The following is a 27,923-nucleotide window of genomic DNA, read 5'->3' as shown; positions in this document are numbered from 1 at the left end:
TTTTGGGGTCAAGGAGTAAAGTTATGAAAAAACATGTAATGAGTAAAATTTAAAGTAAACTAAGGAAGATACAAAGCATTAATAATATTTGCAAAAAAGAATTATTTAGGTACAAAAAAATAGCGAAGACCGTTAAAAATTTGAAAGAAATTTACAAAATTTTGAAAGAAGAGCGTTTTATGAAGGTGAATGAGTGCGATTTCAAAAAACGCATAATAGTGTCTAGTAGAAAATGTTATTCCGAACCTACGATTACCCATCAAATTGTTTCTAACTCTTACCGTTTTCGAGATAATAGCCATTTCAAAAAAATATGTTTTGTTGTTTTTAGATGTCCGCCATTTTGGATTTATGGGGGGGTTCAATTTTAAAAATGGGGCGTTTTCAAATTTTGCCGTTAACTTAAGATCCCATACTTTGGGGAAGTCGATATTTCGGTGGGGGGTTATTATTGTAAATTCACTTTTCAAAATGGACGCAAGACCTATAATCGTGCCAAATATTAGATCTCCGGTTAATCTAGAAATGGGTAAACGTGATTTAGACTGATTAACCTGTAATAACATTTTAGGCATCCAGTAAAACCTAATTGTTGTGTTGACTACTGCAAGGAAACCCAAATTTTAGTTATTGTTTGTTTTGTTAATGGTTTACCCTCCAGTACACGCGCGCGGCTAATAGTAACACCAGTACACGCGCGCGGACTGGCATTCCGTGTCTTACTTCTTACTGAAAACGCTCTTTTATATACCTACCTAAGTTAATAAAGTTCATAAAGCATCAAAATTTCATATAATACCTACAAATATATATGTAAATAGATATAGATAAATTTCAAAATAGTTACAAATAATTCAAATTGAAAATGTCCTGTTGAAAACCAATCAGTCAATCACTGGGCGACCTGTTCTTCATCCTCTTAAACACGCCTAACTTTACACCCTTATAGCTCAGGGCCAACTGACGCTAAGACGGACAAAACAAAACCACTCTCCTTTTAAAGGTAGTGTAGAAAGGGAGATGGCACGTCATGTCATTAGCTCGCGGATTAACTTATTTCGGCATGCTTTTTCAAATGTGCGGACTCTGAGTCCACGGTGCGTGTACTAGACGGTTAATAAATATATTTAGTTTTTGGTTACATAAAAGTATTGATAGTTTCATTTATTAAACATCAATAAAAAAGTAAATATAGATAATTACTAAATGTACTGTTTACATTTATTGAACATCAATATACCTAAGCGTTAACAGATTGTAACTCTATCCAATGATTACATGGGGAAAATAATATATTAGAAACAATATAACTTACCAAACCGAATAAAAATCAATATAGGATTAGCCTAATATTGGTATTTAATCCGACAATATAGGCTATTGCAAGCTCTCTGTTGAACTGTAGACCTACCCTAAATAAAAACAACTTTGCGGTGAATAAGTTAGGCCTACTTATTTATTACTAGCTAGCCCGACAGACGTCGTCCTGTCCTAATGTGGTTTTATGTCAAATGCACGTTTATTTCCAAGATAAACTCGTTCGCATCGCTGTACTGGTAATCACGTACTGGTTGAAGTTTGTTCGCTGCGCTCGCTCACCTTTTGTTGTGTTCCGTAGTAAACACTCAAACTCCAGAAAAGGTTCTACGGGTTAAAATAAAGAGAAAATCAAAAGCAACATAATTTCCAAAATTGTTTCATTAAGTGTCCGCCATTTTGTATTTTTAACACAAACATTTTTATCTTTGAACTGTTCCAACTGATCATTACTTGTGAAACTTAGTATGTACATGTTAAAGTAGAAGAGACCCATGTTAGGAAAAAGTTATCTTTATCCAATTCAGAATTTTAAAATTGCGGCAATAAAAAAAAATTCAAATTGCTAAAAAATGATTGGTTTTATGAAAAAAGATCAAGTAGTCCTACCCTTTTATTTAGCATTTAAAATTGCATATTAAACGACACCAAGCTCTAAAAGATGGAATAACAAATACCAAATACCGGTAACCGAAATATCATAAAAACACACCTAGGTGACATGCCCATCCCACTGATTGATAATTGATAACAATAATTGCCCTTTACAAGAATGCACAATAGGCTACACTGAGTCTAGGAAAAGGACAAATAAAGGAAGCGATTCAGGCTGTTTCTAGCTAGAGACTTGAAACTTGAAACATAGCTCACAAATGGATGACAATGCAATATTATGTCATTTAATTTTCATACTTCCCTTGGGCTACGCCCCATAGGCTTGTTTTTATTAGCTCGCTTTCTTACAAATTTTGATATCAATTTTAAATTAAGTTCCCGATGAGCTAGAGACTTGAAACTTGAAACAGCTCACAGCTCACAAATGGATGACAATGCAATATTATATAATTTAATTTTCATATTTCCCTTGGGTTATGCCCCATGGGCTTCCAAATTTACCATGTTTACATTTTGAAAGAATGTAAATATATCAATTAATTTAAGTCAGCTGTAAATACTTCAATTTGACAGTTTGAAGAACAGAGGTTAAGAGGTACAGGTTCTGCTCCCGAGATATTCTAAAAATATAAAACATAAAAACAAGCATTTGAAAGTAAAGATAAAACATCTGATTAGAGATAATAAGGTTATGGTTATGTATTAAACAGACATATAATTAGTGATGGGAGAATCGAATACAGAATCGAATAGTATTCGAATACAGCCCGAGTATTCGTAGATTCGAATACTTCAGATTCGTACGAATACTTTTTTGTGAATACTCTTGACCTCAGATTTTGCAGGATTTCTTGAATCTAGAAAGCGAATTCGGGGGATTCAAAAATGTATTCAACACTTTTTCAACTACTGAATTCCCTTTTGAATATCTTACTAATCCGTTTAGCATTCGTAAGAGTATTTAATGTTTTTACTGCAGCATTTGTTTTCATCTATTCGTTATAATTTTAACCATTAGCCATATAATTTACATAAGATTATTATTAATCGTTAACATTTAGAATATATTGGATATTTAAAATATTAGGTTACTACTGGTAGAGGGCAATTGAATATAATTTATTATAACTACAACCGATTTATATAGTTACATGGCAAAATAACATGCATATCTGATTTAAATTATCCATACAAATGAATAAGACATATTATTAAAGATGATATTAATTAGTTAATATAATAGAAAATAATACATTAATAAGACTGTAACTGACCATGAAATAATTATAAGTCAAAATAAATGTACCTTTTAAAAATCGTATAATTTAAAATTACATTGAATAAATTATATTAATGAATTAATTACTGTAAAACGAAATAACAGTGGCCAAAAGATCGGTTGCAATATGAAAAAAGAATTACACACTCATTTTCCATGCTTTGCATACTCAAAGGTGTTCGAATACAAGTATTCGTAAAAGTATTCGAATACAGGGGAGGCTACGAATTCACTGTATTCGATTCTTTAAAGTATTCGATTCTCCCATCACTACATATAATAGCTATTTACATTACAAGTGTGAGCGTTTTTACATCAGGCAGGTGAATGTTGTTGCATAATTCTCCTAAGTGATGTAAACACGCTCTTGCGTAGCGTGTAACGTACAAGATTTTACCTGACCCGACAATATACAGGAGGTTACGAACAATATTTTTCATTATCCATTTCACTCATCTTCTAACAGTAACGTTCATTTACAAACAAAAGCTAGGTTAGGAAAATTCTTCAAAGCATAACAATAAAATTCAAGCGCACAGCTGATTTCTAGCGTTGAATTTCGTTGGCTCCATAGAGGTATATATTTTTTTAAGTTAAGCACTCAATGTTATTTAAATGGGTTTCATTATCTCACTGAGTGAGTTTTTTCAACTTTACATCACTCATGAAGTTAAAAAAGTTGTAAACATCTCGCTTGGCATAGGGAAGTTTAACATGGCGGGTTGATATTTAAGCTACTGACAAATCTCAGGATCGAACCGGCGACCTTTTTCAAGTTGTACTTCAGTTTTGATAACCGGAAAAAAAGACAGAGAATCAGTGTTGTACATGCCTGGGAAACTTACATTTTTTAAATCATTGGCGCCAGAAGCCTCAAATCAAGGTTTCCACTTATTAACAACGGCGATTCAAATGCTTTTGTGTCAAGTAAAAAATCACTATACTGGGAGATTGCAGATGTTGCCACGATCTCAGAAGATAGTTACGATTTTGTTTTTTAATTTTTTGTGTATGCGAAAGAGTTTGTGTGGGTTTGTTTTTATTAAAAAAACGTGGTCTCAGTTAACATTTTTTTTATTTTTTAAAAACAATATTGAACTAAACTTTAGGATATTCTTAAAATAATAAACCAAGGAATTAGAAAATGTGTATTAGATGCAGGATATGACAGATTTAATGTGTGTTACACAGAGTCAAACAAATTTTTACTTTTGGTTCACAATAGCCCCACAGTTCAAAGTAGCCCCATCTGACGTTACCCAATCATCCACAACCAAATTTCGACGACGACTCTCGGTATCTGTACTTTTCCCAAGAACCAGTTTAATGTTGAGTTAATCATTGCTTATCAAATAGAACAAAAAAGATTTATATCCAGGTGCCATTTGATTGCTAAGCATTTGGGTTGGCTTGAAACTATCAGATATTGTGTTTTTGAATGTTGTGAGTATTCCTATAATAGGTTTGCAAGCATATCTGGAAAACTGCACACTTAATATGCAATCCATCTGTTGATCTGAATATAATAGGCCTAGGGTTTCAACTGACTACAAGATCCCCGTCCGTAGAACGGGCACACAGCTTGTATTAACTACTAGTCTTTCACCTGCAATAACTTGAAATTGGCAGTTCTACGTCTTTTTAATGTCTGTAATCAGATCTTGTATTGTGATACAACTATTTTGAATTAGGCCAAGCTTTTTTTGAATATTTAGAATTGCCTAGTTTGAAATCACAAAAGACATGTAGAAAAGAAACGAGTTTGTTTAATAAATTATTGTGGATGTTAGTCCACTTTATACATATTATATTATTTTTATTGTTTACAGACACACTATTGATATGGAGACAATGGAAGTTACCTCAGAAAATGGAATCATCCCCACATCTGCAATCAATGGGGACAAATGTGATGGCATGAAAGAAGAAGTAAAAGTTGATGAAATGACATCAAGAGACTATTATTTCGACTCCTATGCACATTTTGGAATTCATGAGGAAATGTTAAAAGATGAAGTCCGTACTTTAACATATAGGAACTCTATGTATCACAACAAGCATCTTTTTAAAGTGAGTATTTTCTTGGTAATAAATAGTACTAATGTTGTCATGTTTTGTTACCAATAGCTTAAAGGTATCGGATATAAAAAAAAACAAATTTTTAGCTGACATAATAAACAAACAATTAATATTTACAGATATAGGTACCGTACTTAAAAGATTAACCTGGCCTGCGTATAAGATACTTTACATGCTCTGCTGAAACAATAATTAAATTTCCATTTGGTTGGAGGGTGGGAGGAGAGAATTTAGTCTATAGCTGCAAACACTATTGCAGCTCTAGATGAATCTAATAGCTTTGAAGAAAAATGCTGCAAGATAAAGAGTATGATAGTAGACTCAAGTGAAACAGTTTTAGGACCGGTAAAAGAAGAAAAATCCTTATATATCAGATGAAACGCTGAAGAAGATCCAAATAAAGGAACTCCTCAGTCCTCAATTTAACACAACTAGTCCTGTCACAAAATTATTTTGTGTTTGAAAAGTCATATTATAGCCAGACAGAGGGATTAGCCATTGATCCCCATTGTCATCTATCTTAGCATAGCTTTTCCTGAACATCGAACAAACCCGCATACTTAAAAACAATAAGTGCCATGATAAAATAATTTACTGGAAGATATATGTGGATGATATCATATGTTTGTACAAGGGAAACACAGGCAGAAAAACATACTCAGCAACTACATAAACAACAGCCTACATCCTAAGTTAAAGTTAACTCAAGAAATGCAGCAGGAAGAAAAAATAAATTATCTTGATATAACCATCATGAAACAGCACCACAAATTTAACATTTACAGGAAACCAACTCACACCGATTAAGTTATTAACGCTGACTCAAACTACCCACGTTCCCACAAATCTGCAGCATTTAAATTCATGCTTAACCGCCTCCTTAAAGTACCGCTGTCCAAAGAAGACAAAGATAAAGAGCTCACAACAATTAAATATATTGCTCAGCAAAACGGCGATAAAACCTTACTCATAGAAAGAATGCATAGAGATATTCAGCCAAAGCCCCCTAAGAGATAAAAGTCAAGACATTTGTTACAGTAGAGTATAGTAAGACTGCCGAACAACTAGCTAACCAAGTTTACAAGAATACTCCTGTAACAGTTGCCTTTAGAACAAACAACAACTTATCTAAAGTGCCAAAGCCTCTAGAAGTAAAAATCCCTGACATAGAAAAACAAGGAGTTTAAACTACGATGTGGCAGTTGTGATTCATTCTATATAGGCCAAACAGGGTGTAAATTTAAGTTGAAGATACAAAGAGCACATTAAATCAATTGGTTCTAAGCCCAGCCTTCAATGATCCAACTTTGCAGCACACATCAGGGATTCAGGGCATGATTATTAACCATTTGAAGACTGTTTGGAAGTTCTGCACACATGCAATAAATATGACTAGTGCACCTGTTGCTCGAATTCGAGCAATTGCAAAGTATTACAGGCGTTATTTCAAAACGAATAATATTCATATTTTCCGATGACTTAAAAGAGTCAACTCAATCCACTCCAGTTTTTGAAGCTAAAAACAAACTCACTCTGAAAACGAATGCTCTTGTCAGTTTGTATCATGTGTTTACTATGAACAGCTGCAAATAATACAAATTATTTGTCTGTTTAAATAAACAAAATCTTTTCTTCATGAGAAATACATTGGTATTTTGATGGCCTATGGAGTAAAGCCCGAGGCCTTTTATTACAGGAATTGGTGAAAGGGGGCGTCTACACAAAAAATACTTAATTTTGACACGTCGTTTGTAAAAATCCGTCCATTATTAACGGAGGAGTAGTGTTTCGTAGAAATCGCCTTCACGTATTATATATAAGGATATCAATAAAGGCATTGATGCTCCTTTAACAAGAACAAAATCATCAAGATTGCCTGTTGTCTGTTATCTGTCAGTTGAGCACATGTCACAGTGAGGTTATGTCACGACATACAAGTAGGCCTACCAAAGTTTATGTTTTGTCTTTCGTGTTTAAAATGTAACAAGTTGACAAGAAAAAGGACATTCACATATTTATTATGAAATAACCTCTATCAAGAAGTGCTGAAGATGGCTTTATAAAGCCAAAACAGCTGTACACTAAGTAAAGCAATGGATTGCCTGAAGACGGTAAGTCTTCTATATATAAAGCCAAAAGTACCCATGAACTTTTGAGAAAACTATAAGTCGCAACACCATAAACCATATACTTAAAATGTTCGTCATGACGAGAAACCTTGCGCAAAACTCCATTATTCCATAAATTACCCTTTAAGGTCGTAATTCCTTTCTAAAGGGATCTTTCCATTAGTGATGTGTCAAAACCGAATCTCAAATCTTAAAACCATCAAAACTTAGGAAAAGTTTCGGTTTCGAGATTCGATCACAAAGAGTTTCGAAATTGAAGATTTTGGCAGTTTTATTTTTGAAACTGCTGACATTTTTTTGTGCCATTGTTACTGTTTTTTAACACTTAAAGTGCCGTTGACATGTTTGAACATGAAAATTGCATTTATTTCAATGTTAAGCAATGGCGGGAATTCCCGTCATCAGCACCCAACGTGTTAACACTGTTTCCAAACAAGCTGGTAGCAACAGAGCAAACATTACCATTCAGTAATGAAACAAGTAAATTTTATTCTGAACTTCAAAAGGTATCTTAAGTACTATAACTGGTACAATTCAGTTTCACATCAATATTTACTAAACACAAAGAAATATTGACCACTAAATGTTCTAATTAATTTATTCATGTTTATGTTGGTGTTAGAAGTTTAATTATTTGTTTTGTTGGTTGTTTATGAAAAATGATGTATTCGGTTTTAAGATTATCAGTCACATTCACATATTTATGTTTTGTCATGGTCAGGAGTTGATCTCTTTCAGTTATGATTGTATACTTAACATTTTATGATTACAGTAGACCCCCTCTTAACCGACCTCGTATTAACCGATAATCGGATTATCCGCCTTCGATCGTAAAATAATACAGTTTGTTTTAACCGACCTTGCTTTGAGAGCAGTTCGGTTTAACCGCCGCTTTCTAGGAATCTCGGCATTTCCGCTCCCACGCTGGGCGATGAGAACTGAACCGTACGCTTATCTCCACAGGATATGACTAAGAATAAATTATTTTGTATTGATCGCAAAAATTATAGCATAGCCTATTGTCAGTTTGTCATCATCATTCGTAGTGCGAGCACATCTGATCTGATTTGTTATCTGTACGGCAAATTTATAACATCATAAAGTGTGCGTTACCTGATTATCTTATCACTGGAATAAACAAACAGAAACAACACAGCTTGTAGGGAGGGCAGGGAAAGAGGGTTTACAACTAAAGGTCAAGATAGTTTTTGTGCCTGGAGCCTCCATTGAGAGGTTATAAACATCCTGTCTTGTAACAAAATGGTTGCTTGCATCTTTAATTTCAACAAAAGGTTCTTTCTGTATCAATTAATACATTACAGTACTAAAGTTACGGTATTGAAATATTTTTATTGATTAATTTTTATTGTATTATATATATTATTTTATTATATATATTCCACTGAAAGTAGGCCTATTTGACTGAACCGTGTTTTGTGTTTATTTGTGACTTTTCTGTCAATACGAAAAAGGAGATACGAGTAGTTTATTTTATAAATAATGCAAGTATGGCTTCAAAATAATGATTATATAATTCCAAATGAATAGCACTTCATTATCTTATGATTTCAGGGATTACCCGTTTTAACCGACCTTTTGAGTCATCCGACCTAGGTCCGGTCCCATTAGGGTCGGTTAAGAGGGGGTCTACTGTATGTGTATTTTTTGTAACCTTGACCTTTGTAACCAGCTAAGTAAAAAAGTTTCGCGGTTAGGTTTTGAGATTCTAGATTCGGGATTCAATTTTTTAAAGTTTCGGTTTCGGTTTTGAGATTTGAAATTTTTGGTTTTGACCATCACTACTTTCCATATACATTATGTTAAAAATACCTCAGCTGTACTTATTTGTATGTTGTTCTTTCAATTTATTACCTTATTAAAATCAGGTGTGATTATTTGTTTGTATTACTGTATTCTGTTTTGTTTATTTCAGCTTAACTTAACCAATCAATAGTTTTATTAACACTTATCACTTATGAAGTCAAACGGGGAGAAGCCCATGGGTAACAGCAGTATAGTATATAAAATAAGTATTTTGTTGCATAAAAACATTCTTCATTACAAAAGCAATGGTGAACAGATGGTCAATAGATAAATAAAAAAAACTAAAATTAAAAGTAAAAAAACAAAATACAGTAATAACAGGAACAGTACAGTTGTGATAAACAAGGGCTTTAACCAAGAAAAAACTTAAAAACGTGGCATTTTTAAAAAGTATTTTTATTTATAAATTATTTTCTACTTTTTAGTCTTTAATGTGTAAATGTGTTAATAGCTATTTAGGCTACATTACAAAAGTGTAGTGAGGCTGTGGTTTCCTAGACGCGTAATAGATGCGCTGCGTGTGCGCATCTAAGACGCAGCACACGTCTTATGGAGTTTCGTGTAAGCGGTTTCCAAGGCTGCGTATCTAATGCGCGCGCATCTAATACGCGCGCACCAATAGCTGCGTATTTTACCGACTGCTTTCAGAGCAGTCAAATCTGAGTTACGCTTCGTTTTAGACATGTCTTGTGCAATGCATATGGAAGTAATTTTGTACAGAAGGCAGAATTCTCCAATAACGATGAAAAATTAATTGAATTTGTCTCTCCTAATATTATGGAAGTACTTTGTTTATACAATTAAAATTTTATAGTATTATATTTTATATCAATCGTTATGTAGTGTTAATTTCCCCATAACGTGTAATTTTAATATTGAATTCCCTTGTTACATGTTCCCTACGGTCAATTTGTCCTCACATATTTTCTTATTGTTGTTATTAGTAAATAACCCTAATGTTGACAAATATTCTTTTCAAGTCAGCACAACACCAACTCCCAAATATAAGAGCCCCCATAATTATTTTCTGAACTCCTGAACATATTAGTAATAAGCCTATATTAATTACTAGCATAGTAGGCCTACCCAAACTTCTTACGGGGTTGGCGTATAAGTATAAAATGCTTATTGCAGTTATAAAAGGTATTTTCATCGATTTGGTAAATCCCGAATAGGTAAATATAATAACAGTAAAAGCAAAGTTGGACAGGGTAAATTAAGATTTATTGTTTACATTTTAAATTGACATGTTTGCTTTAACACTACATTTAAAAGATCCGAGAGGGCTACGTACAGTTCCTAATCATGTACTTTTCACTGCTTACGCTTCTTCAAAGCTTTTAATGCCAAAATATCCATGTCATTATCTAAATCATCGTATGATATCATAGTAGCCACTAGTAATCTCTCCCATGAAGTTATGTTACGCACCAACCGTGTGTATTGTACTCAGTCTAGGAAACCACTCACGGCAGCTGCGTTTTGGGACCTGGATAAAAGACGCAGCGCATCTAAACCGCTGCGCATCTATTACGCGTCTAGGAAACCACAGCTTGAGAGCCTTTTACATCACGCAGGTGAATGTTGTGCAACGAGCGGAAGCTCGTTGCATATTTCTCCTAAGTGAAGTAATCAAGCTCTTGCGTAACGTGTAACGTACAAGATTTTACCTAACCCGACAAAATACAGGAGGAACACAATATTTTTCCTTATCCATTTTACTCATCTTCTAACAGTTACGTTCATTTACAAACAAAAGCTAGGTTAGGAAAATTCTTCAAAGCATAACAATAAAGTTCAAGCGCACAGCTGATTTCTAGCGTTGAACGTCGTTGGCTCCATAGAGGTATATTTTTTAAGTTAAGCACTCAATGTTATTTAAATGGGTTTCATTACCTCACCGAGTGAGTTTTTTCTACTTTACACCACTCGTGAAGTAATGAAGTTGTATACATCACGCTTGGGATAGGGAAGTTTAACATGGTGGGTTAGGTAAATCTATTTTACCTAACCCGCCATGTTAAACTTCCCTATCCCAAGCGAGATGTTTACAACTTTTTTAACTTCATGAGTGATGTAAAGTTGAAAAAACTCACTCAGTGAGATAATGAAACCCATTTAAATAACATTGAGTGCTTAACTTAAAAAAATATATACCTCTATGGAGCCAACGAAATTCAACGCTAGAAATCAGCTGTGCGCTTGAATTTTATTGTTATGCTTTGAAGAATTTTCCTAACCTAGCTTTTGTTTGTAAATGAACGTTACTGTTAGAAGATGAGTGAAATGGATAATGAAAAATATTGTTCGTAACCTCCTGTATATTGTCGGGTCAGGTAAAATCTTGTACGTTAAACGCTACGCAAGAGCGTGTTTACATCACTTAGGAGAAATATGCAACAACATTCACCTGCCTGATGTAAAAACGCTCACACTTGTAATGTAAATAGCTATTATATGTCTGTTTAATACATAACCATAACCTTATTATCTCTAATCAGATGTTTTATCTTTACTTTCAAATGCTTGTTTTTATGTTTTATATTTTTAGAATATCTCGGGAGCAGAACCTGTACCTCTTAACCTCTGTTCTTCAAACTGTCAAATTGAAGTATTTACAGCTGAATTAAATTAATTGATATATTTACATTCTTTCAAAATGTAAACATGGTAAATTTGGAAGCCCATGGGGCATAACCCAAGGGAAATATGAAAATTAAATGATATAATATTGCATTGTCATCCATTTGTGAGCTGTGAGCTGTTTCAAGTTTTAAGTCTCTAGCTCATCGGGAACTTAATTTAAAATTGATATCAAAATTTGTAAGAAAGCGAGCTAATAAAAACAAGCCTATGGGGCGTAGCCCAAGGGAAGTATGAAAATAAAATTATATAATATTGCATTGTCATCCATTTGTGAGCTATGTTTCAAGTTTCAAGTCTCTAGCTCATCGGGAAGTTTGTATAAAATTGGTTGCAACATTTTAACCGGACAAGAAAGCGAGCTAATACAGGGTTGCCACCAGCCATGAAAACCTTGAAAAGCTTGAATTATGCATGAATTCTTGTGACCATGAAAAAAGGCATGGATTATGCATGGATTTCTCCAATGGACCATGAATTTTCAAAATCAACAATTATTCAACCAATACCATTAAAATTTCCAAATAAAAAATATTTCATATTTACAGTTCATAGAAACGAACACTATTAAAATAATGTTACGAGATGATTATTTAACATGTTCCACGATCAGGAAACAATTGCTTGGTTCATTCCAAGTCATCCAAAGATGCTGATGTCAGCTGAGACTTCTCGAGGACTGAATATGGTTCGAAAAATCATTAGTAGGCCTAACCCCGTGTATGAAAAAGGGATACAGGGACTTAAATCACAAAAACAGAAGTTTTAGACCATGCACGGAATTGAAACGGGGGTGCACAATAAAACCGAATTACAGACTCTGATACCTGTTTTTTTTTTAGCTTTTTGGATAAAACCATCATATCTTAGTACGTTGTGGAATAAGATAGGCCTGAATCAGAATGCACATTTTTATGACAATTATGTAGGGGGATAAAACAGGACTTTTTTTGGCTGAGTGAGTGGGATTTTTGTTTTATTCCGGTGAAAAGACTGAATTAGACCTAGACTAATATATTTTACAATTCTTCTCCAATATCTCAGCTTGACCAGTTTTGTTTTCAACTTTGTTTTGAATGTTAATAAATCACTCTAAAAAAGTTGTATATTAAGCAAGTATGAAAGGTTATTCTAAAGTAACACACAAAGAAACTGCCTCTTTAACGTCAGTTTATGAAATCAGCAAAACTTATCGACCATGAATTTTTTTAAACTACCAATGAAAACCATGAATTCTGCATGAATTTTATCATCCCACTATGGTGGCAACCCTGTAATAAAAAATAAAAATGTTTTAAAAACAATGAAAACAATTATAAAAAGCCATTTACTTAATTAACTTGATTGTCAATTAACAGTCTTTCAAGAAATCTGTCAGGGAGTAATATACGTTTTTTTTTCTACCAATAGTTCTATGGTTCATTTTTTAAAAAGTTTTTGTGGTATGTAGGATTTTATTTTTGAAAGCCCGGCATCTTATTATGAAGGCGAATCCCCATATAAATAGGGGGTTTTTCACAAGGATTGGATAGGCTAGTTTAGAATATTTAGATTTTGGGTATTACTATAAGTGTGTCTGAATTAATCAAATACCCCCGCCGCAGCAAACCTGCCGACTAAGCGAATTTCCATTTGTCTGAATTGATTTTCAGTTAAATATATTTTAATAACATTAGGTTTAACGAGTACCTAGGTTTGCTGCTACAAGGAAACTAATAAAGTGTGTTTTTGAGTTAAATATTGATAGCTTAGTACAAAATAAATAAATTTGCCAAGTTTGATAAAAATATATCCATAAACAAGCAAACTACAACATTTGACAATATTCTCCATAAGAATAACATGGGAATTTTAAATTTACAATTTTTTTAATTTTCTCCGTTACTAATAATCGAACAAAAATATTTTTATATACTAAATTATTTGTTTTTTTAAGCTCTTTAAAAAGGTCTAAAGAGAAATCAGGAAATTTTGTGTTTTGAGGGTCAAAAGTGAGCAAAACCAATTTTTACCCCATAAAACCCCCCGTAAAGCCCCGTTCCCATGGTCCGATCGTGCTGGTTCGCGAACTCATTCAAGTTTATCCCGCTTTACACCTTTAAACCAAATTTCATCAAAATCGGACAAAAATTACTCAAGTTATCGCGTTCAAGGAAGTATATATATATATATATACTTGCTGACCCGGCGAACTTCGTATCGCCTAAGTTATAGGTTTCCCCTAAGACAGACCGATGGAAAGAAAGTACCGTTACGTTTAATTTTCAAGATGATCTCGTTCGCATCGCTCAATCACGTCCTGGTTGAAGTTCGTTCGCTACGCTCACTCACCTTTGGGTTGGAGCTCGTTCGCTACGCTCACTCACCTTTAGGTTGGAGCTCGTTCGCTGCGCTCACTTGCCTCCAGGTTAGCTCGTTCGCTACGCTAACTCGCCTCCAGGTTGAAGTTCGTTCGCTACGCTCACTCACCTTTGGGTTGGAGCTCGTTCGCTATGCTCACTCACCTTTAGGTTGGAGCTCGTTCGCTGCGCTCACTTGCCTTCAGGTTAGCTCGTTCGCTACGCTAACTCGCCTCCAGGTTGAAGTTTGTTTGTTGAAGGTTGAATATAATTTATATATACAGATGGTTTATAGAACTAGACATACATTTAGAACATAGAATTAGACATATATTCCATCCTTGGAAATACAAACTATCTGCTCTCAGATCCATGCTAAATCGTCTTTTGAACATTCCAATGACAAAGAAAAATTACGAGATAGAATTAAACAAAATTAAATACTTAGCATCAAGAAATGGATATAAGCAAAACATTATCTACAATATGATTAAAAACATCAAAAGAAAGAAAAATCAAAATCAAGAACACAACAAAGAAAGAAAGAAGAAAGAGAAATTCATTAGTATCCCATTCAATACAACTCTTAACAGGACTACAAGAAAAACTTTTCAAAATTATTCTGAATACAAAATTGGCTTTAAAACAAAAAATAATGCTTTCAATATGATAGCAAATAACATTAATACAAATAAAGAACATCAAGACATCTATGACAAATCTGGCATTTACAAAATTGACTGCACTGATTGTGAACACTTCTACATTGGTCAGACAGGACGCTCTTTTAAATCTAGATTCAAAGAGCACATTCAAGCTCTTACGAGTAACAACAGAACATCCATGAAATCAAACTTTGCTGAACACCTTTTATCGACCAACCACAATTACACAAATTTAAAAAACAACATGAAAATTCTAAAAGTTTTAAACAAAGGAAATCAAATGGATTCAACTGAAGAATATTTCATATACGAAGAAAATCTAAAAAATCCAAATCATATTTTAAATAGCCAAATTCCTTCAAGAAACCCAATCTTTGACCAAATTTTAAAATTAAATAATCAGTAACAAAAAAGTTTTTCCAAATCCTGTCTAGTTCTATAAACCATCTGTATATATAAATCATATTTATTTACAAACAACTATATAAACAACGGCTAAGTGTTTAATGTATTTTGAAGTTTGAAAATGGACTAATGTCCGAAACATGTCACTTCTTTTTATAAAATATAATATTCAGGGTGCTCAGTTGTACTTATTTACTTAAGTATTTAATATAAGTCTATATATATATATATATATATATATATATATATACATATATAAAAATTTGAACGACTGGTGTTTTTGGCCTCTGGGGACATCAAAATGAAAAAGTAAATCGGTCCCGGGTCTAGGTCCTACCGTGCCACCTACGGTAATAGCTACTTCCCTATAGGGAAATTCGCTAAAAGGGTATTATTAACGTATATTATTTAAATAAACAAAAATTACTGTTTCATAGATGTAGGCCTACATAAAGGGTGTCCCAGTAAGAACGCCGGATTTCAGGAGCGTTTTATCCTTATCTGTATTTCAATAGGAATTCCCAAATTATCAGCGATGTTATCAGTATTAGGTCCCATTTGTAGTCATGAATCGCTACACGAATCAACGCATGGTCATAGTTAAAGTGCACTACAAGCACCGGGAATGTTTCGCTGAAACGGTTCGGAAGCTGCGCACTATTTTCGGCCGGGATAATGCACCAAATGAGTCATCTGTCCGAAGATTGATTTCTAAGTTCGAAGAATTTGGCTCAGTTTTGGACATTAAAAGACCAGTGTGCAGTCGGGCAGGCCACTCCCTTGTCGCTGAAAATATTGAGGCTGTACTTGATAGTGTAGAGGACAATGCAAGAACATTGATTCGTCGGCGTAGTCAGCAGTTAGGCCTAGCTCGGAGCACAGTACAAAGAATTTTGGTAAAAAACCTTCACATGTTCCCTTACAAAATTCAACTCACACAAGAGATCCCATCAAACGACTTGAATTTGTAAACTGGGTGGTTGGAAATCAAGATGAAAATGACATGTTTCAAACAACTTTGCTGTTCAGCGATAAAGGACACATTCATCTAAGCAAGATTGTGCGATTTAACAAAGTGTGAATACTTTCTTTAGGGATATTTAAAGTCGCTTGTTTTCACCAATAATCCTCAAACAATCCAAGACCTGAAGGAGGAAATTATTCATTCCATTAATGGAATTCAACAGGATTTGTGTGAAAAAGTAATGGAAAACTTTGTCAAGAGATGTCGGGCTTGTCAGCTGGCAGCAGGTGTGCACTTACGAGACATAATATTCCATTACTAATCGGAGATACTATGCTTAAGGATTCATGTTTCATATTGTAAATTTAGCGTGAAAATATATGGTTTATTAACATTTCAAATCCAGCGTTCTTAATGGGACACCCTTTAGAAGCAAATAGGCCTAGCATAATTTTTGATTCCTTAAATGAAGGACGGCAGCTCCATTCAAATTCTGCCCCTAATATTAATCTAATCTTCCTTTTCTGTTCTCTAAAAACTTTACTAATATCCTTAGTTTCCTTTGCATACTTAACTTTCTGAAATTTTATGTAGAAAGATTTTTCAATTCCTTTTTTCATTATCAATTTAATTGTTTTCATTATTTTATAAAATCTTTTGCCACAAAAAATTCACTCAATTATCTTGTATAAATGAACTTAAATTTTCTGCAATCTTAAAAAGTTGTATTTTTGTTTTGTAAAGTCCTTGCAATTCATTTCAATATACTTGATTAAGTGTGTGATAAGGTTTTTACTTTCAGGGTAAGATTGTCTTGGATATAGGTTGCGGCACAGGGATTTTATCCATGTTTGCAGCCAAAGCAGGTGCTGCTAAGGTTATAGGAATTGAGTGCTCTAACATCGTAGAGTATGCCAAACAAATAGTTGAGGATAACAACCTGTCGGAAACTATTACCATCATTAAAGGCAAGGTTGAAGAAGTCACTCTTCCTGACGGAATTGAGAAAGTAGACATCATCATTTCTGAATGGATGGGGTAAGTGATCCCAATATTTCCCGATTTTGAAAATATGTAACCATCCAGCTTGTTACTTTTGCATTTATAAAGTATAACGGAAGTCCATTATAGACAACTTTAGTTTAGAGTATTGTCAATCTATAGTTCTAAATAATATTTCAACCGTTCTGAATTTTATCTTTCTCATTATTTATTAACTTATTTTTGAAGATTTATTTAACTTTGATAGTCATATGTGTTTTTGACTGTCAAAATTATTTACATATTCATTTTGTTATTCAGACAACAGAAGCAAAGGTTAGGAGTGCTTTCAAACAGCCGTACCTAATTATTTTGACAAAGAATATCATAGCTATGAAATGATTAATCATTTATCGTCTCTGAAGATGTTATCTGCTCAGAAGTCTATTATGGGCATGTCATTTAGGAGTGTAACTTTTTCATTATTTTCCTAAATATGGTGGTTTTTAAAATTATTTGTTTTTAGCGAATTTCCCATATAGGGAATAAGCTATTACCGTAGTACTCATGGTAAGACCTGGACTGGGACCGATTTACTTTTTCGTTTTGAGGTCCCTAGAGGCCAAAAACACCATCCATTCAAATTCATATATATATATATATATATCTATTCTATATATAATTCAGTTTTAAAAATTTTTGTACAACTAAATCTAGAGTACTACTGGACCGATTTTATTAATTAATGGGTCGTTGGATAGCTTAATGCGTGTAGATTTGCAAATAATTATGAAAGTTTGTTTTTGTCATGATTTATGTTAAAAAAACATGTTTTCCATAAGAAATACATTAAAAAGGGCGTTTTTCGCACTTTTTATTTGTGTGCGACTTTTGGCTGCCTTTTTTGAGTATTTCCAAGACGTGTATGGTATCATTTTATAGGAAATTTTATTCTCTTTCAGAATATCACCTTCCACTTTGGTCGATTTCCTCACCATTTAAAAGTTATTTGCAAAAAAGCTAAGCAACCTCCGAAATTATAGTAATGAGAAAATACTGAGTTAGGGATATTTTTTTTAAATTTTGTACAACTAAATCTAGACTTCTACTGGACCGATTTTGTTAATTAATGGGTCATTGGAAAGCCTAATCTTTGTAGATTTGCAAATAATTATGAAAGTGTGATTTTTATTAAATATTTGTGGGGGAAAAGTAAAAATAAGAAAAATACATTAAAAACTGCTTTTCTCAAGTTTTTGTTTTCAAGTTTCTATTTGTAGCCAGATTTTGGCTGCCTTTATTAAGTATTTTCAAGAAATGCATAGTAGTTGTTTGTAGTAAATTTTATTCTCTTTCAGAATATTACATCCACTTTGGTCGATTTTCCATCCATTTAAAAGTTATTGGCAATAAGCTAAGTGACCTCCAAATTTATAGTGGTGAGAAAATGCTGAATTAGATATATTTTTGTTAAACTTTGTACAACTAAATCTAAACTTCTACCGGACCGATTTTGTTGCTCAATGGGTCGTTGGAAAGCCTAATTCGTGTAGATTTGCAAATAATTATGAAAGTTTGATTTTATTCCATATTTGAGGTGAAAAAAAAGAGAAAATAAACAATAATACATTTAAACTACCTTTTTTTCAAGTTATATTTCCAAGTTTATATTTGTAGCCAACTTTAGTCTGCCTTTATGGAGTATTTTCAAGAAATGCTTAATAGTAATTTGTAGGAAATTTTACTCTCTATCAGAATATCACCATCCACTTTGGTCGATTTCCTCACCATTTCAATGTTATTTGCAAAAATGTTAAGAAACCTCCCAATTGGTTTCCAACCAAGTGGAATAATCAATCATTCAAATGGAAGCTGGTATTTCACTGAAGGTTCTTAGGTCAAAACAAATAGGATAACGCACTGTAATTAGAATTGAGTAAATATATCTAAAACTAAATTCCATATCCAAGATATACAGTAATTAAATTTGTGTTTTCTGATTGAGCGATACAGTATCTTAAACTTAAATGATTAAAACTATCAATATCTCAAATGAAAGCCTTTATTTCTAGAAGTATTTTAAGACCGAGACATATAGGCCTAAAATAACTTAAATAAAAATAAAGTTACCTATCATTTATTGCAGCTAAGTACTATAACAATTATAATTATTGTTGATTTGTGATTCAGCAGTGTGTTTTAGGTAGTCCGATCTAAATAATCAACAGCTCAAATGAAAGCTGGTATTTCACTAAAGGTTTTTAGACCACAACATTATAGAGTAATGTAATTAGAACTGCTGGAATACATCTTTAATTGAAGTAAAAATTCGAAAAAATCTAATTTATATTTTTCATCGAGTAATACATTAGATGAATGAATCATGATGCTTGATGACAAATATGTGCTTGCATAGCTTTTTTGAAGACCAAAATTATGAAAATCGGTCGGGTAGAAGAGCCCAACGAACTCGAAAAAAAAAACAAATTTAACTCCCATACGAAATGTACAGGGAGGCAGTTTGTGTAGGCCTATAGCTCGAAATATACGTCAAAATGAATGCCGATGCTTGATGGCAAATCTATAATGCGTCCATACCTTTAGTTTAAGCCCAAAATTATGGAAATCGGTCGGGTAGAAGAGCTAACCCGACTCTGAAAAGAAAAACCAATAATTTTTATAGATGGCAATAATTGGTTTACCAATATTCATAATCTAATCATACAAAACATGTGTTAATAATTTAACAGCTTATTGTTATACTAGTGTGGCTTGTAGGGACATAAGTCCCTAAAAAGCTCAAATGTAAAACAACTTTTTGCAATACCGGTATTTAAACAAACTCAGAATAACATTATCTATGTGTCAGAATAGGCATCCCTACACCATATCTTTTGTGTAAAAACCAGTTTGTTGTTCTTCTTTGTTTGCTTTTGTTGATGTCATTTTCAATAAATAATTTGAATCACTCCAGTGGTTTAACATGAAAAGGCAGCAAACATATCATTGTTTGTGAATAAATACTGGTTTACTAAGGTAGCTTTGGTCTTGTGGTTAATGAGGATAAATAAAAGCTTCCCTGTTTGGAATTTTAAAAATTCATTGGAGGTTCGCCTTCAGATGAATTGAAGACGCCTGCAATTTCATCTGCAATAGGCTTATTATACCTACGACGATCCATATTTATCCTGTCTACAAACCTAAGTTCTAATTCACTGTCACCTTGTACAACAATTTCTTCCGAAGCTCTTTTGTAAATTTGTGCAAATGGATTTTCTAATAGAATTTCAGCTAGTTTTGACAATATTTCAGGTTTTAAGTCACTATTTTCTCGACGCCTTTGACGAATTTCTGTTGCTGTTGATGTGTCAATAATGTACAATTGGCCATACACGGGGTCTTCGTCATGTTGAGGCAGCAAATCTGAGATTGAACCATAAATCTGTCCTTGAATTTTGAAACAGTATGGTCCTTTTCCTGGAATATCTTTCTTACTGGCTGAAAAATAAGCAAAAGCCATCGCACTGTTGCATTGTCGAATGAATTTAGGCTATACAGTTGTGGGCTCTCTTCAAACAAACTTTTAAGTTCTACAATAGTTTTTGACTGAGGAAGGTTAATAAGTCCGTTATGGCAACATGTCATAAAATGATTATTCGTTAGTTCTTCTCTAAAATGAAGAGCACTACATTGAATGCACTCTTGGTCCAATAATCCTGCATCATGGATCTTTACATTTCTCTCGTCTACCATGGGTCTCCTAAAAAGGGGTTGTAACATATCTTGATTAAGTTCGTCATTATCTACTCTTGCTCTCCTACGCGCACTGTCATTCCTATGAACAGTTCCCCGCCTTTGTGGTATTCCCCTGGCGTTCATATTAATTACAGTACTTATAATGAAAATAATATACAGGGTGATCAACTCAAGGAGGCCACCATTAGGATATCGGAAACGGTAAGAATTAGAGAAAACTTTAAATGGGGGACCTTCCTTTATTTTTTTTTGCAGTTAAAAATATGATTTTATTTTTTCGAAATTCAGCCGCCATTTTCCAAAATGGCGGCCAACTTTGAAATTTCTTACGGAACACCCTATATTTTATCATGTTTTCGGATAGAACATGCAATTTAAAAACTTTTTTATTCTTGAAATTTTTTCGATAAACCCACTCGTTTAGGAGTTACAGCCTATGGAAAAATGACTTCCGGTGTACATTTTACATCATGTAGCTCCTAAAAAGTAGGTTTATAGCGAAAATGCGAAGAGTAATAAGTCAAATAAGTCTTAAAATTGCATCCTCATTCCAAAAAGACCATAAAATTCTTTAAAAATAGTAATTCTATTATTTTAAAAATGGCGGCCATTTTCCAAAATGGCGGCAAACTTGAAAAGTGGAAAACTGTGTATTTTATGGTCTTTATGGAATGAGGATGCAATTTTAAGACTTATTTGACTTACATTTTCGCTATAAACCTACTATTTTAGGAGCTACATGATGTAAAATGTACACCGGAAGTCATTTTTCCATAGGCTGTAACTCCTAAACGAGTGGGTTTATCGAAAAAATTTCAAGAATAAAAAAGTTTTTAAATTGCATGTTCTATCCGAAAACATGATAAAATATAGGGTGTTCCGTAAGAAATTTCAAAGTTGGCCGCCATTTTGGAAAATGGCGGCTGAATTTTGAAAAAATAAAATCATATTTTTAACTGCAAAAAAAAAATAAAGGAAGGTCCCCCATTTAAAGTTTTCTCTAATTCTTACCGTTTCCGATATCCTAATGGTGGCCTCCTTGAGTTGATCACCCTGTATATCCAGCAGCCTACATATCAAAACATCTTGAATCCCTGGTGATTTTATAAAAGTACTAGCAGAGTACCCGTCCTTCGTACGGGGTTGGCATATAAGTATCAAATGCTTATAGCAGTTATGAGTGAGGACATGGTTTAAGAAATTTCGGTTCTTTTTGAAGTTCGTTCGCTACGCTCACTCACCTTTAGGTTGGAGCTCGTTCGCTGCGCTCACTTTCCTTCAGGTTAGCTCGTTCGCTACGCTCACTTGCCTTCAGGTTAGCTCGTTCGCTACGCTCACTCGCCTCCAGGTTGAAGTTCGTTCGCTACGCTCACTCACCTTTTGCTGTTGTCATAAATGTAAAAGAAATAATAGTGCTAGTGCTGCACCCTGTTGGTAATCCTTGTAACTTTTAATGCTATTGAACATCATAGAACATAACCAACTTGTTTAATTGAAACAGCTGTTAAGATTCATTAATTCCATTTCTCATAAGGTTAACATGGGAAACTCCAGAGCCAGCCCCGAAGGATTTTTTGGGATAAAAATATGCCTATATGTTAATCGGGAATGTGAGCTATCATCATGCCAAATTTCAGCCCGATCCGACCAGTAGTTTTTGAGATTAGCTCATACAAACACACACACAGACACCACCTCTTCTTTATAATAGTATAGATGATCGAATATGATTACTCTACGTTGTATATTCACTGCACTAAAAAAATTTACTTACGAAGGAATGCAAATACACCATTTTAGAACCAATAACATTTACAGGTTATTTTAGTTGTATATATTTACACAACCTTAACCTTAAAATGTGTAGAAATATAAAGAAAACAACATCATTTAAAATAAACTTGAACATATGATTTAAAAATAAAAACAAAACAGAAGTTAGATTTAATTTCGACTCTTTGATTATTTATACAGAATATTTATTTTACTTACGAAGGAATGCAAATACACCATTTTAGAACCAATAACATTTATAGGTTATTTTAGTTGTATATATTTACACAACCTTAACCTTAAAATGTGTAGAAATATAAAGAAAACATCATTTAAAATAAACTTGAACATATGATTTAAAAATAAAAACAAAACAGAAGTTAGATTTAATTTTGACTCTTTGATTATTCATACAGAATATTTATTCTATGTCGTTTATTCCTTTAACACGACAATAACGTAAAAGCATGAAAAAATGAAACTTGAGTATATGATTTAAATATAAACAAAGAATGCAGACGTTTTTCCGACTAATCTTCAATATTTCAGTTTTAGTATAGTGTATACATTTCATAGTTGACTGGCTAAAAGTAAACCAAATGTGTGTATTGATCACTGTTTTCAAATCTATGGCGCCAGCTGTTTTAATTTCAAAAGATGTAAACAAATTAAACCCCATGTTGTTTTAATGGGAAAAGTTTTATTCTGTTGCGAATTTATGGTAAAAAAATAAGAAAAATGAATAGTTTTCCCTCAAAATTCACGTCAAGACCTTTAAAATAAGACCCCTCCCATCCTTCTACGGCCATCCAGTCACTCACAATTTCTTTACAAAAATTTGACTTACGGAAATATATATATAGATTGTTATTTAATAGATTTTTCTTTGATTAAATGTTGTTGTTAACAATTTTCATTTGTGTTTAAAGTGTGTTCCTTATGTTAAGTGTGTGATTCCAAATGTTAAGTGCTTAATCTGTATCATTAATATTAGTGAGTAAAGTGGTGTATGGATTTCATAACCATTATTTTACTAGAGACCGTTGTATTTAACCACAACGGGCTCTGTTACTAGTATATATATATTTATATATGTGTCCGTTAGCGCGATAACTCGAGCAAAAATGATCCGATTTTGAACCTACGTTTATTCGAACGAGTTCTCGAACCAGCAACTTATTCAAATGGGGTTTTCCCATTTTTGACCCTAAAAAAATGGCAATTTCTTTTTAACCCGTTTTGTTGAGCTTAGAAAAAGAAATAATTTAGTACCTATATTGAAGAGCTTTTGTATGCCTAACGGTCACGGAGAAAATTCAAAAATAGTGTAATTTGAAATTCCCATGTTATTCTTATGGGTCAGTTTCAAATTGAGGGATAATATGGAAAAAGAAATAAAAAGAAAAAAAATTACTTAAAATTACATATATTGTTTGTTAACTGTTGCACAATATCTTAACAATTACAATGATATACTTAACAGAGCTTAATTACTTATTTTTTACCTTTTTTCCATGAATTACCAACTTAACCTCTGAAATTTCATCAGGTCGCTAACGTTTTTTTAACAAAAAAAAATAAAAGAAATACAATCTTGGAGAGAGTATAACACAGGTTATCAAGTAATTTATTTAGATAGAAAGGCTTTGTATCATTGAAATATATTAATTTTTTTTATATATATATACAAAATTTGTGTAAAAGTGAAATGTTTGATAAATTCAATGTCATCGTCTAGAAAACTTGCAAATCTTTAAGCAAATTATTTTTTCTCTTTTTTAAAGTTACTATAAATAAAAGAGCATATATATATACGGAAAAAAAAAATAAAACTGGAATGAAAATTCATAGTTTTGAAGATTTTACAAGCATTTTAGTGAGCGTTAGCGACCTGATTCACCGTTAGCGATCTGACGTCGTCTGTCACCAAGAACTGCGCAATAGTATGCCAAATGAGCAAACTCGACTACAACAATGTTTTCAAAACAAAACCTAAGATGGCTAAAGTACCATACGGACAAAATAAAATAAAACTGGAATGAAAATTCATAGTTTTGAAGATTTAACAAGCATTTTAGTGAGCGTTAGCGACCTGATTCACCGTTAGTGATCTGACGTCGTCTGTCACCAAGAACTGCGCTAGAGTATACCGAATGAGCAAACTCGACTACAACAGGGTTTTCAAACAAAACCTAAGATGGCTAAAGTACCATACTACTATTGTAGGATGTTTACATTAAACAAATTTGTTGTTTTGGCCAAAATTTGTTTCATGATTAACCTTAGCGATCTGATCACATTTGGGCCTCAGGGAGATTACGACGTTAAGAATGACATAATAAACATACAACTTACAAACATTTGTTATGTAGAAAAGGACAATTAGTGTTGTCTTACGTTTAAGAAAAATAAAGTAAATAAAAGTAAAAGTAAACTAAACATAACTGGTCTACAACAGAACAGGTCCCTTGAATTTATAAAAAAGTCTACTGCCTACTGCAACAGGATCAGGATCAGGGAGAACTCCTAAAATGTGGCTGATGGAAACATACGCAACATCACTTTCATTTGCAAAGAACATGGATGGGTCATTAGCATACATTTTCAAGAACATTACTGACACTTCATCTTCACTATCAATTTTTGATTGAAGCACTCCGACATAAAGTTCTTTACGTTTTTGTTTTCCACGATTAAATGAAACAATTACGTGCGTTCCTTGTTTGAGTGTTGAATCAACATCAGTCTGATTTAGTGCTGTACATTTTACTGGGCTAGCTTTAACCCTTGGTTCCAACTCTTCATCTGACAAACCATACACATTGTCCACCGTTAACTTCCTTTTATTTGATGTTGATGAAGAAGAAGTAGTGTTCCGTGCAGCAACCCATGGTTCAAACTCGTCATCCGAAGATGAACTGTTCACATTGTCCACTGTTAACTTCCTTTTATTTGATGTTGATGAAGAAGAAGCAGTGTTCCGTGCAGCAACCCATGGTTCAAACTCGTCATCCGAAGATGAACCGTTCACATTGTCCACCGTTAACTTTCTTTTATTTGACGTTGATGAAGAAGAAGCGGCCGTGTTCCGTGCAGCAGCTGATGGTGGAGTTGGTGTGGTTGGAGTTGGAGTTGGAGTTGTTGATGGTGCAGTGGAGTGTTCAACATTCATAAAATGGTAGTGTTTGCACTTTTTGGATGGAGCACAAACAAAACAAGACATTTTTCGTGCAGTCATGTTCCCTTTCCCTAAACATAGTTGCCTCACTTGCATAATACCTTTTTGGAGAGGAAGTTTTGCAGGCATTAACTTTTTAATCTCTTCCACTTCAGCTTCTGTGACTTCAATAAGCTTCACCATACTTTTGTCCTTTAATAATTCAACCAAATCAGAAGCAGACTTGATATCAGCTCCGTGGTTAACATGCTGATCAGCACTTTGCTTAATGGATCCTCCCACGCCGTCCATGGGGCCTTTCCCGTGGCCCGGCTCTGAAAAATTCCAGGTGAAACATTTGAGATTTGGGAAAATCTTTGGCAACAACATACTCATAAAGTGAATGTTTCCCCGATTTCGATATTGAGATGACGGACTGTCCGAAAAAAAATGAACAGTTTTAGTCATTGGAAATTTTTTAGATGTCGTAGGTGGGCCCAAACCCCATGGCAGTGGTGATCTAAGTTGTTTGATACCGTGCAGAATGATTCGGCTGTAGTATTGCCTTCCTCAAGGTTGTATCTCACTCCTGTGTGCAATGAAATTTGGCGCTTTGAAGCACCAAAGTGCATAGATTGTATTTCCGAAGTGTATTTGGCTATGTAGTTTTGGGAGAAGTCAACTTGGAACACAAGTTCTCCCTCTTTTAGATTTTTTTTCAGTCTCTTCAACTCAGTTAATTGATGAATCATTGCATGAACGTGATTTTTAAAAGAAGGCAACAATTTCTTGAACAAATCAATCACTTCTGAGATTAGAGCAACTTTCTCGCTTTTCACAACCCTCTGGATCTTTTTCACTGCTCCTTTGATTATCTTATCTTCCGTTATCTTTTCCCACTTATAGTATTTGATCTCTTCATCTGTGTAATCACAAAACTTCACACCTTTCAATTTGCACTTATTACATGCATTCTTCATACATTTCTCATTTTTCACTGAGCAGACTGATGAATTTAAAACATCACTGGTGCTGGACTCTTTAATCACCTTTGCACTTTTTAAAGCGCTCACCAAAAATTGGAAATTTTCGTGATGCACACAGGCACAGGTTTCTCTGTCACGATTATTTGGCCTGGTTACCCAAAATGGCCTAGATCTGGTGAAAGTAGTGTAACTAATGTTCAAGTTAGGATTTTCCTTAACGAATCGGACGAACAAATTCCTTAAAGTGTCCAGGAGAATCCTCCGCTGCACTTTAGTCTTCCCCTTTCTTACATAGTCTCTTTTACCTGGACACATTTTTGATACAGAGTCGTCTTCAAAGAATTTTTTCAATGTTTGTACTTCCTTTATCCTGACTGTGTTGTACTTTTTTCTAGAGTATGTTAAATCAGGTTTTCCACTGTCAGAATTTCCTTGAACTTTATTGAACTTGTAAGGAATCAATTCTTTAAAACATGCCTGAGACCTATACTTTTTTAATATTTTACTTCCTAATACTTTGCACATTATCTGCTTGTCTTTTGTCTTTGAACTGACAGCTTTCATCTGATATTTAATTTGCTTTTCTAATGCAAATGCAGCAAAGAGTTTTTTTCTAATTTTTGGTGATACACGTTCAGTTGCAACTAACTCTCTCACTTTTTTATTTGGAGAAGGAGAACACGTCTCTTGGCTTTTAATTTTCTGCCGATGAAGTCTCTTTTTATATTTCTCTAGGTTTCGCTTTAGGTTTTCTATTTCTTCTGCCTGCTTTTTAATTGTTCTGTATGCCTTACTTTTGTTACGGCTTACTTCCTTCCTTCCTCTTTTCTTCTGCCTTGACACTTGTACCGGTTCGGGTTCATCTTCATCGTCTGATTGAGGTGGGGTGTTTCTCATGGCGTTTTCCAAAGTCTTTTGTTTTTTTCAGTAAGTTGCCGAATACTTTTTCCATAATTTTCTGGTTTTTTTTCTGCTCTCCTGCCTTCATTTCTGCAATTGGTTTTATTATCT

General features: G+C 33.6%; 1 protein-coding gene across 1 annotated transcript in view; it reads left to right on the top strand.

Moving 5' to 3' along the window:
* The window catches only part of LOC128984602 (protein arginine N-methyltransferase 1-like), a 49,614-nt gene that overhangs the window by 8,460 nt on the left and 13,231 nt on the right, over positions 1–27,923 (top strand). Inside the window, exons 2-3 of the mRNA XM_054403939.1 lie at positions 5,041–5,281; positions 17,062–17,297. Coding sequence (XP_054259914.1) covers positions 5,054–5,281; positions 17,062–17,297 — 464 coding nt within the window. The 5' untranslated portion in view covers positions 5,041–5,053. The remainder of the gene's footprint in view (positions 1–5,040; positions 5,282–17,061; positions 17,298–27,923) is intronic.

Source organism: Macrosteles quadrilineatus, unplaced genomic scaffold (genome assembly GCF_028750875.1).
Source record: "Macrosteles quadrilineatus isolate MER2022 unplaced genomic scaffold, UCM_ALF_1.0 Scaffold_2__2_contigs__length_208266976, whole genome shotgun sequence".
NCBI lineage: Eukaryota > Metazoa > Arthropoda > Insecta > Hemiptera > Cicadellidae > Macrosteles > Macrosteles quadrilineatus.
Note: the sequence above shows the minus strand (reverse complement) of the source record. Positions and strands in the feature narration are given on the sequence as shown.